At 54.8% G+C, this 12,500-nt stretch overlaps 3 protein-coding genes across 4 annotated transcripts in view; 2 read left to right on the top strand and 1 right to left on the bottom strand.

Moving 5' to 3' along the window:
* The first annotated feature begins 565 nt into the window (after positions 1-565).
* On the top strand, positions 566-3,042 carry LOC137917130 (T-cell acute lymphocytic leukemia protein 1-like). The gene is made up of 3 exons (XM_068760017.1): positions 566-704; positions 2,576-2,629; positions 2,750-3,042. The coding sequence occupies exons 2-3, from the start codon at positions 2,596-2,598 to the stop codon at positions 3,040-3,042; spliced, it is 327 nt and encodes a 108-aa protein (XP_068616118.1). The 5' UTR covers positions 566-704; positions 2,576-2,595.
* A 1,871-nt stretch (positions 3,043-4,913) lies between these two features.
* LOC137917131 (protein FAM174C-like) lies at positions 4,914-7,266 on the bottom strand. Of its 2 annotated transcripts, XM_068760020.1 has the most exons (3): positions 6,894-7,266; positions 5,575-5,712; positions 4,914-5,391 (listed from the first exon to the last, which is right to left on the bottom strand). In XM_068760020.1, exons 1-3 carry the CDS (start codon positions 7,148-7,150, stop codon positions 5,388-5,390), a joined length of 399 nt encoding a protein of 132 aa, XP_068616121.1. In that variant the 5' UTR covers positions 7,151-7,266; the 3' UTR covers positions 4,914-5,387. The 2 variants fall into 2 exon arrangements, with proteins under 2 accessions (XP_068616121.1, XP_068616119.1); XM_068760018.1 differs by having other exon boundaries at positions 4,914-5,712.
* Positions 7,267-9,120: 1,854 nt separating this feature from the next.
* The window catches only part of LOC137917132 (calcium/calmodulin-dependent protein kinase type IV-like), a gene marked incomplete at its 3' end in the record, with an annotated part of 5,025 nt that continues 1,645 nt past the window's right edge, over positions 9,121-12,500 (top strand). The window contains exons 1-4 of the mRNA XM_068760021.1: positions 9,121-9,227; positions 9,859-9,937; positions 11,775-11,837; positions 11,999-12,081. Of these exons, the coding sequence (XP_068616122.1) occupies positions 9,121-9,227; positions 9,859-9,937; positions 11,775-11,837; positions 11,999-12,081 (332 nt within the window). The remainder of the gene's footprint in view (positions 9,228-9,858; positions 9,938-11,774; positions 11,838-11,998; positions 12,082-12,500) is intronic.

Raw genomic sequence — 12,500 nt, 5'->3', positions numbered from 1 at the left:
GTCAGGAAACGGAACCCGACAGACGGGAAGGTTCCACACAGGAAACGGCACCCGACAGAGACGGGAAGGTTCCAGTCAGGAAACGGAACCCGACAGACGGGAAGGTTCCACACAGGAAACGGCACCCGACAGAGACGGGAAGGTTCCACACAGGAAACGGAACCCGACAGACGGGAAGGTTCCAGTCAGGAAACGGAACCCGACAGACGGGAAGGTTCCACACAGGAAACGGAACCCGGCAGAGACGGGAAGGTTCCAGTCAGGAAACGGAACCCGACAGACGGGAAGGTTCCACACAGGAAGCGGAACCCGGCAGAGACGGGAAGGTTCCAGTCAGGAAAGGGAACCCGACAGACGGGAAGGTTCCACACAGGAAACGGAACCCGACAGACGGGAAGGTTCCAGTCAGGAAAGGGAACCCGACAGACGGGAAGGTTCCACACAGGAAACGGAATCCGGCAGAGACGGGAAGGTTCCACACAGGAAACGGAACCCGACAGACGGGAAGGTTCCACACAGGAAACGGAACCCGACAGACGGGAAGGTTCCACACAGGAAACGGAACCCGGCAGAGACGGGACGGTTCCAGTCACTTCCTGGTTTCCTCACCCAGCCAAGGAAACCATCGCTAAGCTACCAGTGATCGGCTACAATGAACCGTCCGTAGGGGGCGCCGGAGAGCTGAGCGGGTCAAAGGACTGCAGGTGAAGCCCCCCCTCGTCGTCTGGACGGGTCCGAACCCAAAAACCTCGTAGCGACCATGAACAGACCGGTTGTTCTGGTTCCGCAGAAGACCCAAACGGTCCAGAACCATCTGGATCAGACCGGGGGAGGGGGGTCCTGTTCTGTGGTGCCGGACCTTCTGCTGCCTCTGGATCAGCGTCTGTTGGGTCTGACTCAGGCCAGACCCAGACCCGACTCAGGCCCGACTCAGACCCGACTCAGGCCCGACTCAGACCCGACTCAGACCCAACCCTGACCCGACTCAGGCCCGACTCAGTCCCGACCCTGACCCGACTCAGGCCCGACTCAGACCCAACCCTGACCCGACCCAGACCCGACTCAGGCCCGACTCAGACCCGACTCAGACCCAACCCTGACCCGACCCAGACCCGACTCAGGCCCGACTCAGACCCGACTCAGGCCTGACTCAGGCCCGACTCAGGCCCGACTCAGACCCAACCCTGACCCGACTCAGACCCGACTCAGACGCGACCCTGACCCGACCCAGACCCGACTCAGGCCCGACCCTGACCCGACTCAGACCCGACTCAGGCCTGACTCAGGCCCGACTCAGGCCCGACTCAGACCCAACCCTGACCCGACTCAGACCCGACCCTGACCCGACTCAGACCCGACTCAGACCCGACACATTAAACCCATTTATGGATTAAGAATCAGTTAAAAATAAACATAAACTCTGATTCACTTTGACTTTTCATGTTGGTGTATAAAGATACCAGAACCATCCAGAACCTTCTGGTGCTGATCCAGATCACCGTGTGGACGGTGTAGATCCTGATGTTAGAACCATCCAGAACCTTCTGGTGCTGATCCAGTTCGGGGGGGGGTCTGTGCTGTTCTCGTAGTCTCTTTAACATCTGTCTGGGTCGTCGGTTCCGGAGGGGGCGGGGCTCTGCAGCGTCCTTATCGGACTCTCGGTAACTTCCGGCCGGGTCTCGTATCATTTGATGGGATTCGAACCTTCAGCTTCACGCTCCGTTGCTGCTGTTCGGTCAGAGCTCCGCTTCGTGACGGGGGAGGCGCCGGATAACACGACCCCCCCGCTGCGGGTCTCTGGGGGGGCTGCTTCCTGGGGAGCCGGGTCTGTCTGCCTTTAATGGGACCGTCGATTTAATGAATGGGTTGCCATGGAAACGACCCGTCACGACACGCGGGCTCCGTATAAAAGAGGGACGGGACGCGGAGACGGTCCAGACGGTCTGCTGCCCCGGAGCCACGTGCACGATCCAGCCGAATCCTGCACGAGCACGAGCACGAGCACGAGCACGAGCACGCGCTTCTCCTCAGCACCTTGAACAGGTAAGAAGACGATCGAAGTCCTTTAACGAGGAGTCCATGTTTCACAGAACCTCGATGGTTCTGGTGGTTCTGGTGGTTCTGGTGGTTCTGGTGGTTCTGGTGTTGGAGAACAGAAGCTGCTGTTTGTGAAATAATTCCGTTTTTGTGTTTAAAGGAAAAGAAAGAAAAGTTATTCTAATCATGTCCTCTGCCTGCCTGTCTGCCTGTCTGTCTGTCTGCCTGTCTGTCTTTCTGACTGTCTGTCTGTCTGTCTGTCTTTCTGACTGTCTGCCTGTCTGCCTGTCTGCCTGTCTGCCTGTCTGTCTGTCTGCCTGTCTGTCTGTCTGTCTGTCTGTCTGCCTGTCTGCCTGTCTGCCTGTCTGTCTGTCTGCCTGTCTGACTGTCTGTCTGCCTGTCTGCCTGTCTGTCTTTCTGACTGTCTGTCTGTCTGTCTGTCTGTCTGCCTGTCTGCCTGTCTGTCTGTCTGCCTGTCTGCCTGTCTGTCTGTCTGTCTGTCTGTCTGTCTGTCTGTCTGACACCTGTCTCGCTGCAGCACCAGGTGTTTCCATCAGGATGAAACTGACTCCTCCCCCTGAGGTGAAACTCGGTGAGTAATCATTAACCCTTCATGAATTTATCTTCATAATAATTACAACCGATGAAACAGCAGCAGGCACTCCGATTGGCTCCGGCTGACCCCTCCCCCACCGTCTGCCCCGCCCCTCAGGTCGGGAACGCTGGCGGCAGCAGAACGTCATCGGAGCGTTTGCCGAGCTGCGGCGGCTCGTCCCGACTCACCCCCCCGACAAGAAGCTCAGCAAGAGCCAGATCCTGAGCCACGCCCTCAGGTACATCCACTTCCTGGACCGGCTGCTGATGGACCAGGACCTCGGGAGGGTTCCCTGGGTTCCCTGGGACGGGCAGCAGGGAACGCCGTCTCCGAACTCCAGCTGGGAGGGGGACTCGGACCTCGGCGAGGAGGGTTCTCTGCAGGACCTGAGAACCTCTGACTCGTTCTAGTCGTAACTAACATGGTGATGTCATCGTGTCATGTGATATTCACATCTAGAACCAGGTTCCTTCATGTTAAAGGAACCTTTGGTGCTTTTATTTTGTATTTGTATTTGTATTTGTTGCTCATTGTGTCAGATCAATAAAACATTTATTCTGATATTGTGTTTTAACGTATTCTTACAGTAAGAGGGTGCAGTGGGTAGCGCTGTCTCCACACAGCAAGGAGGTTCTGGGTTCCATTCCTTTCTGGGTGGAGTTTGGATGTTCTCTCTGTCTGCGTGGGTTCTCTCCGGGTTCTCTGGGTTCCTCTCTGTCTGCGTGGGTTCTCTCCGGGTTCCTCTCTGCCCGCGTGGATTCTCTCCGGGTTCTCCGGGTTCCTCTCGGCCTGCGTGGGTTCTCTCCGGGTTCTCCGGGTTCCTCTCTGTCTGCGTGGGTTCTCTCCGGGTTCTCCGGGTTCCTCTCTGTCTGCGTGGGTTCTCTCTGGGTTCTCCGGGTTCCTCTCTGTCTGCGTGGGTTCTCTCCGGGTTCTCCGGGTTCCTCTCTGCCTGCGTGGGTTCTCTCCGGGTTCTCCGGGTTCCTCTCTGTCTGCGTGGATTCTCTCCGGGTTCTCCGGGTTCCTCTCGGCCTGCGTGGGTTCTCTCCGGGTTCTCCGGGTTCCTCTCTGTCTGCGTGGGTTCTCTCCGGGTTCTCCGGGTTCCTCTCTGTCTGCATGGGTTCTCTCTGGGTTCTCCGGGTTCCTCTCTGTCTGCGTGGGTTCTCTCCGGGTTCCTCTCTGCCTGCGTGGGTTCTCTCCGGGTTCTCCGGTTTCCTCTCTGCCTGCGTGGGTTCTCTCAGGGTTCTCCGGGTTCCTCTCTGTCTGCGTGGGTTCTCTCAGGGTTCTCCGGTTTCCTCTCTGCCTGCGTGGGTTCTCTCAAGGTTCTCCGGGTTCCTCTCTGCGTGGGTTCTCTCCGGGTTCTCCGGGTTCCTCTCTGTCTGCGTGGGTTCTCTCCGGGTTCTCCGGTGTACCCCACCTCTCGCCCGGATGAGGCGGGTGTCGATCGATGATCGAGGTGATTGATTGATTTCATTTCTCTTTGTTTTTCTAACAGAACGTCCCGCGTGATGAAGTCAACGCCATCCTCCTCTTCGTCCATCAGTGGGCGTCGGCAGCGTGTCTTTCCCACAGGAGGAGGTGTGGCCTGTCACCATAACCATAAACATCTCAGCCAATCAAACGGCTCCAGACAACAGGTCCCAGAGGAGAGGGGGCGTGTTTCAATTAGCAGAGCTGAGTGGCTAGACTCCGCCCAGCTGGTTTATCTGCTCTGACATCATCACCGTGGACGGGTCAAAGGTCGTTCCCTTTACTTTGATACCCTCAATTATAAAGAAGGTAAAAACAATCATGATGTTTATCTGTTTAGAACGGACTGAAGATTCTTTAATGTTCTGCTCCCGATCAGATAGAGCCCGACCCAGAGGTGGGAACCAGAACCAAGAACCAGATTCACGCTGGTCCTCGCTAATTGAAACTCCTCCCCCTCCTCCCCTCTGGGACCTGTCGCTGCCGTCTCTCTGGGGGCCATCCGGTTGGTTCAGATTCTTATCAGCTCCACAGCCACTCACCATTGGCAGGTTACGGTGATAGGCCACGCCCCCTCCTGACCTGTGACCCTCCAGTCAGAACTGAGGCCTGATATCAGACTCGACTGTGGGAAACACGACCCGCTGATGGTCACAGAGGAAGAGGAAGCTGATGAAGAGGACTCTCTGTGTGGGTCAGGTGATAAACCATGATGACATCATCATCATGTGACCTCAGGTCAGTCTGGTTCATTTTTAATCTAATTTCATGTGATCCTAAGAATGTAAACATGGAAACAAAGGATTTGATCAGATATTTTATTTGTATGCAGTCAGAAAAGAGATCAAACATGTTCAGTATAGAAACGTAATACTCGATTAGTCGTCAATAATATCCTGAAACGCGTCAACGAGCCAACAAAACACGAAGCAACAAACAAACGACTCATTTGTATTTATTTGCTTTAAAACGGCATGGATGTCATTTGGTGACAGGCCCCGCCCCCTGAGCCCCCCAGCAGCCAGGAATGTTTCCCCCCACCTTGAAAGACCCGCCCCCTGCATGCTCAGGTGAGGGTTCTGAGGGTTCTGAGGGTTCTCCATGTCCATCGTTTGTAGAAAAACGAGAAACTTCAATCGCTCTTTGAAACGGCGAAACGATCCAGGACCGCGGGTCGACCCGCTCGGGTCCGACCCGCTCCTCCTCGTCCTGCGAGCGATAATCAATACCTCCTACGTCCGCGGTAAACAGATCAGTCGTCTGACCCATCGGCCGCCGCCGCCTGCACTCATCTGCACAGAGACAGATAACACTGATCAGACCGATGCGCGGATCAATACCTGCCTCAGTTACAACACGGCGACACCAGCAGCCCGGCTGCGCTGTGATTGGTCCAGACTGCAAACAGCTACATCTTTGACTTTGGGGGTTGGGCTTGTATTCAGAGCTAACGCTGCTGCGCCGCGACCTCTGACCTCCGGAGGCTGCGAGCTTCGTACAGCGTGTCGTCCTCGTCGCTCTCCGCCGCCGCCGCCGCCGCCGCCTCCATCTCCACCGAGTCGTCGGCGTTCGACAGCAGCCCGTACTTCTTCCTGTGGGCGGGTCTCTTCAACCTGATCGAAATGAAACGATCAATCAGGCTGAAACTCAGATCAATACAAAGGATCAGCTCATCCCTTCATCGATTCGATTGGTTACGAGCCGACGCAGATCTGTGTAGAATCAGATACACAAATACGCACACTGTGTAGAACCAGATACACAAGTACACATGCTGTGTAGAGACAAGTACACAAGTACACACGCTGTGTAGAGACAAGTACACACGCTGTGTAGAGACAAGTACACAAGTACACACGCTGTGTAGAGACAAGTACACACGCTGCGTAGAGACAAGTACACACGCACACACGCTGTGTAGAGACAAGTACACAAATACACACGCTGTGTAGAGACAAGTACACACGCTGTGTAGAGACAAATACACACGCTGTGTAGAGACAAGTACACAAATACACACGCTGTGTAGAGACAAGTACACAAATACACACGCTGTGTAGAGACAAGTACACAAATACACACGCTGTGTAGAGACAAGTACACAAATACACACGCTGTGTAGAGACAAGTACACAAATACACACGCTGTGTAGAGACAAGTACACAAGTACACACGCTGTGTAGAGACAAGTACACAAATACACACGCTGCGTAGAGACAAGTACACACGCTGTGTAGAGACAAGTACACAAATACACACGCTGTGTAGAGACAAGTACACAAGTACACACGCTGTGTAGAGACAAGTACACAAGTACACACACTGCGTAGAGACAAGTACACACGCTGCGTAGAGACAAGTACACACGCTGCGTAGAGACAAGTACACACGCTGTGTAGAGACAAGTACACAAGTACACACGCTGTGTAGAGACAAGTACACAAATACACACGCTGCGTAGAGACAAGTACACACGCTGTGTAGAGACAAGTACACAAATACACACGCTGCGTAGGGACAAGTACACACCTGTGTACTCGAGAGTTAAATTCACTCTTACGACTGACCTTTGGTTTAACATTGTTTAGGAGTTAATCGATCAATATCCGGAACTCTAATGATACACGATGACTGTAGATGAATAAAAACGTAAATGTTTATCCGTCCCGCTCTCTGGACCGAACCGGAGGAATCCCGAACCCTAACCCGTGACTGAAGAGTTCTTCTCTGGAGTTCGGCTCCGCCCCCGGACCCCCGGACCCCCGGACCCACGCAGCGGTTCCGGGTTCTCACCGCACGGCTCGGATGAGGAAGTAGAGAACCCCGATGACGGTGATCCCGATCAGGACGTACAGGGCCCGCTGGATCATCGAGCTGTCCGCGTCCAGCCCGTCCACCGGACCCCCCGGGACCGGAGCGCGGCCGTGGGTGCCGTTCGCCCGGCTGGAGTTCGCCGCCGTGACGCCGGGGACCGAACCCTCCGCCGCCGCGACGACCAGCCCGCAGACCGGACCCAGAAGCACCGAGAGAACACCGTGAGAAGGAGGCATGTCGCCGCGAGGACTCGGTGCGGCACGGACAACAATGGCGGCTCTCCGGGGGGGGCTGAGCGACGTGGAAGCGGGCTCACGCGCGTGACGTCAGCGGAACTCCGACTCCAGCTACGTTGATTTATTAAGTCAGGAACGAGCAAGTTTACGTCCACTGCTGCTGACGTCACACGCCGCGTGGGCAGCGCGTCATGAGTGTAGTTCAAGAAAACCGCCATGAGTGTAGTTCAAGAAAAACCGCCATGAGTGTAGTTCAAGAAAAACCGCCATGAGTGTAGTTCAATAAAAACCGCCATGAGTGTAGTTCAAGAAAAACCGCCATGAGTGTAGTTCAAGAAAAACCGCCATGAGTGTAGTTCAATAAAAACCGCCATGAGTGTAGTTCAATAAAAACCGCCATGAGTGTAGTTCAAGAAAAACCGCCATGAGTGTAGTTCAAGAAAAACCGCCATGAGTGTAGTTCAAGAAAAACCGCCATGAGTGTAGTTCAAGAAAAACCGCCATGAGTGTAGTTCAAGAAAAACCGCCATGAGTGTAGTTCAATAAAAACCGCCATGAGTGTAGTTCAAGAAAAACCGCCATGAGTGTAGTTCAAGAAAAACCGCCACTCTCATGTCCTCCCTCACTACGTCCATGTCTCTTCTCCTGGTTGTCCTCTAGTCCTGTCCTTTGCATCGTCCTCCCTCACTACGTCCATGTCTCTTCTCCTGGTTGTCCTCTAGTCCTGTTCCCTGGTAGTTCCATCCTCAGCATCCTTCTACCGATATAGTCCCCGTCTCTCCTCTGGACATGTCCAAACCATCAAAGTCTGGTCTCTCTGACCTTGTCTCCAAAACGTCTAACCTTCACTGTCCCTCTTATTGTCTCATTTCTAATCCTGTCCAACCTGGTCCCTCCCAAGGAGAACCTCAGCATCTTCATCTCCGCCCCTTCTAGCTCCGCCCCCTGTCTGGGGCGTGGCTCAGTTGGACACCTTGGTGGGGGGGTCCAGTCTGAGTTCGTGAAAGGTGTTTTCAGTGATTGTGGGAGGGGCTTCGCATTTAAATCAAGGCAACCTGAGTGACGCACCGACCGGAACACGCTTTGTTCCTGTGCTGCGAGCAGAATAAAGTTATTTTAAATCACAATCTTTATCGTGGTTCGGTATCGATCGAGCTGATAGATGACGTCAGTGTGTCGTCACAGAGCACACCTGACACCCCCCGTTCCAGCCCGAAGAAGTAAATGATGGAGAAACAGACGACGTTCAACGGAGAGTCACGTGTCCCCCGCGCGTGTCCGGAGGACAGCGCGTCACAGGACGGTTGGGGTTGCGGGTTTGAGTCTCGCGGGATCAAAGCTTCCACACTCACGCAAGTATACGTTTGTGTATTCGGGTTATTTCTGTATTTAGGTTGCTGACGGCGTCAGTGAGCGGCGGGCGGCTCGGCCAATGGGAGCGCGGCCCGGCGCCCGTGCGGGGCTGGGATTGGTCGCTGCTGTGACGGAGGGGCGGGGCTGTGAGATTACGGCAGCCTCTGTCTCTGCGGAACCAGCGGACATCTGGAGCAGCCCTGCACGGGAACCGAGCCCAGAAGCAGAACCGAGCCGTCCGGTTGATGGACCGACCTGATCCGGTATCCGAGCGGGTTTCGGGCCCAATGGAAGCTGCGACGCACCCGGACCTGGTGCCGTGGATCCCGCCCCCTGCCCGCCCTGAGGATTGAATCTTTGTTTGTTTGTTTTTGTTTTCTGGTCTGAACGGTCCTGATTGAGAGTTCTAGGGAGCGGACCCCCCCCCCCCCCCCCGGTCTGGATTAGAGCCCATCGGGATCATGAATCACTCCCCTTCTGATGCTCTAATCTGGCCTTTACCCATTTAATCTGAGATCTGATCTGGATTACTCTGCCTCTGGTTCTGACCCGGTCCCGGTAGGCGTGTGATCCTGAACTGAAGTCCTGGTCCTGGTTTGGGGAGCTCTGCCGTCACCATGCCGACGTCCCGGCCCGGGTCAGAGCCGGTGGAGTTCTGGGTGGATGGGTCGAGGCGGGACGGGGCGGTGGAGGATTTCTACAACCTGAGCTCGGAGCTGGGCAGGTCTGTACCGCATCACAAGGGGGGCAGGGCAAAAACCGAAATCCACCGATTCGATGGAGACCATCTGTAGTTTAACATCTTAATTAGGACTTCAGTAAATAAAGTCTGCATGGAAATCAGTTCACACTCCGCCCAGCAGGGGGCGCTAACCTTTAACCCGTTATCTCAGCTCGTTTGATGGCTAATCTAGAAATGGGTGGGTCCTTCCAGGTGGCTGCCCCGCCCCTTCATCATCATCTTTGATCATTTCTCTGCGCTCCGTAGCCAGACAGCAGAACGCTAGCGTTAAAACCTGCTAGCTACAGGCTAGAGCTAGCATGAAGCTAGCAGGCATCCAGCGGGTGCACCAGAATGGTTTCAGCAGTGAGCAGGTGTCCTGTTGCCATAGAGACCATCCAGGTCCATCTGTCCCAGCAGAATAACAGATCAGACTCGGATCTCAGGGGATTGAGGACGAAAGGTTGGACGAGAGTTTAAACCTAAAACCGTTGTTTCTTTTGTTGATTATAACAGTTAGAAACAGTCTGAGGATCCAGAGAAGACGGTCATGTGACCACGTGGTGATGACATCACGAGGAGCGCATCAAACGTACTTGATCGCCAACCGTCGCTGTGTCTTTTGTCTCCTCAGAGGAGCGACGTCCATCGTCTATCGCTGTGAGGAGAAGCAGACTCAGAAACCCTACGCCCTCAAAGTCCTCAAGAAAACGGTCAGTGTCCCGCCGTGACGCAGGAACAGAGGTCGGAGGTCACCAGCGACTTCATGTCGACGTGTAAACTCAGCTAGCTTGAATAACTGAACAAGTTCACAGAAACAGAGCGGCTGGAAGTCTACGGCCTAGCTTAGCATAAAGACTGTCAGCAGTTAGCCTAGCCTCACAAAAGAGCAGCTCTGTCTCACCTAAATATTGCAACCTGTAGTTTTAGCTTTAAGGATAATCCCCAGTCCCAAGACTGAGCTGGGTTTGGTTTTGTATATTGCTAGGAGCTAACTTTAAGCTAACAGCAAAGTGTAAGATAATTGGATGCACAGACAATCTCAAAGCTAACAGGACCTGTAAGCTAACTGGCTATATGGCCTTGGCCTAGCATGTTGGCTAACAAAACACAGCATAAATACACAAGCAAAGGACAGGGCTAGAGGACGACCCAGGAGAGGACACATGGACGTAGTGAGGGGGGACATGAGAGTGGCTGGTGTTGGGGAGGACGATGCAAAGGACAGGACTAGAGGACGACCCAGGAGAGGACACATGGACGTAGTGAGGGGGAACATGAGAGTGGCTGGTGTTGGGGAGGACGATGCAAAGGACAGGACTAGAGGACGACCCAGGAGAGGACACATGGACGTAGTGAGGGGGAACATGAGAGTGGCTGGTGTTGGGGAGGACGATGCAAAGGACAGGACTAGAGGACGACCCCGGAGAGGACACATGGACGTAGTGAGGGGGAACATGAGAGTGGCTGGTGTTGGGGAGGACGATGCAAAGGACAGGGTGAAGTGGAGAAGGCTGGGTTGCTGTGGCGACCCCTCAGGGGACAAGAAGACAGTCCAGTATTACTAAAAGACGGTCAACAAAAAGGGATCTGAAAACACGCTAGCACCATCGATGCAGCTGAGCTAGCGATGCTAGTTTGGTGGAGCGGAGCTAGCATCCCTCACCTGTAGCGATGCTAGTTTGGTGGAGCGGAGCTAGCGTGCCTCACCTGTAGCGATGCTAGTTTGGTGGAGCGGAGCTAGCATCCCTCACCTGTAGCGATGCTAGTTTGGTGGAGCGGAGCTAGCGTCCCTCACCTGTAGCGATGCTAGTTTGGTGGAGCGGAGCTAGCGTCCCTCACCTGTAGCGATGCTAGTTTGGTGGAGCGGAGCTAGCGTCCCTCACCTGTAGCGATGCTAGTTTGGTGGAGCGGAGCTAGCGTCCCTCACCTGTAGCGATGCTAGTTTGGTGGAGCGGAGCTAGCGTCCCTCACCTGTAGCGATGCTAGTTTGGTGGAGCGGAGCTAGCGTCCCTCACCTGTAGCGATGCTAGTTTGGTGGAGCGGAGCTAGCGTCCCTCACCTGTAGCGATGTTAGTTTGGTGGAGCGGAGCTAGCGTCCCTCACCTGTAGCGATGCTAGTTTGGTGGAGCGGAGCTAGCGTCCCTCACCTGTAGCGATGCTAGTTTGGTGGAGCGGAGCTAGCGTCCCTCACCTGTAGCGATGCTAGTTTGGTGGAGCGGAGCTAGCGTCCCTCACCTGTAGCGATGCTAGTTTGGTGGAGCGGAGCTAGCGTCCCTCACCTGTAGCGATGCTAGTTTGGTGGAGCGGAGCTAGCGTCCCTCACCTGTAGCGATGCTACTTTGGTGGAGCGGAGCTAGCGTCCCTCACCCGTAGCGATGCTAGTTTGGTGGAGCGGAGCTAGCGTCCCTCACCTGTAGCGATGCTAGTTTGGTGGAGCGGAGCTAGCGTCCCTCACCTGTAGCGATGCTAGTTTGGTGGAGCGGAGCTAGCGTCCCTCACCTGTAGCGATGCTAGTTTTAACATTCAGCCTCATTTCTTCTTCTCCAGATCGACAAGAAGATCGTCCGGACTGAAATCGGCGTCCTGCTGCGTCTTTCCCACCCAAACATCGTGAGTGCGTTTCTGATGACATCACATGTAGAATGATGTTTGTCTATGTTTCCATGGTTACGGGTTGATTTCTGCCTCATCCTGGGTGGGATGTTTCCTGACGTCTTTTGTCCGTCCCCGTGCTGAAGACGTGTCTCCTCAATGTGCTGTGTTGGTCTCAGATCCAGCTGAAGGAGATCTTTGAGACGGACACGGACATCGCTCTGGTGCTGGAGCTGGTGACGGGAGGCGAGCTGTTCGACAGGTACGTCATCAAGCTTGCTGTCTGCACCTGGTGGAGCTCTTGACGTCCGCTATCTGCTCCAAGCTCCCTGCAACGACGTTCCACATCCGTCCAATCAGACACGTCTACAGCGGATCAGAACGCCGACCAGGGTCTGGGGTGGGCGGGGCATAAAGTTCTAAAAGGCTGGGGAGATAGAGGAAACGAGAACAGAGCTCCCCCAAGCAGCTCGTTCCCTCCTAACTGGACCCACACCGTCCACACGGTGATCTGGATCAGCACCAGAAGGTTCTGATTGGATCACAAACAGAACCTCCTTGGTGGCGGTAACTTGATGTGTCCTTCTGGGTCGGGGCCCGTCTCACTCCCACCGGGTGGGTGGGAGCTGTCTGGTTGGGTTTCCGTGTTTGCGTCATGTGACCTTTGCTTCCTGTCCCCGT

Source organism: Brachionichthys hirsutus, unplaced genomic scaffold (assembly GCF_040956055.1).
Source record: "Brachionichthys hirsutus isolate HB-005 unplaced genomic scaffold, CSIRO-AGI_Bhir_v1 contig_491, whole genome shotgun sequence".
Classification (NCBI taxonomy): domain Eukaryota; kingdom Metazoa; phylum Chordata; class Actinopteri; order Lophiiformes; family Brachionichthyidae; genus Brachionichthys; species Brachionichthys hirsutus.
The sequence above is the reverse complement of the archived record's forward strand: the minus strand, read 5'-3'. Positions and strand labels throughout refer to the sequence as shown.

What these genes read in the sequence shown, in the direction of transcription:
- LOC137917130 (XM_068760017.1), top strand. Translation starts at nt 2,596, where the DNA reads ATGAAACTGACTCCTCCCCCTGAGGTGAAACTCG. An exon ending in TCCCCCTGAGGTGAAACTCG is followed by an intron (nt 2,630 to 2,749) that starts GTGAGTAATCAT and finishes CCCGCCCCTCAG; the next exon opens with GTCGGGAACGCTGGCGGCAG.
- LOC137917131 (XM_068760018.1), bottom strand. Translation starts at nt 7,150, where the DNA reads ATGCCTCCTTCTCACGGTGTTCTCTCGGTGCTTCTGGGTCCGGTCTGC. An exon ending in TTCCTCATCCGAGCCGTGCG is followed by an intron (nt 5,713 to 6,893) that starts GTGAGAACCCGG and finishes CATTTCGATCAG; the next exon opens with GTTGAAGAGACCCGCCCACA.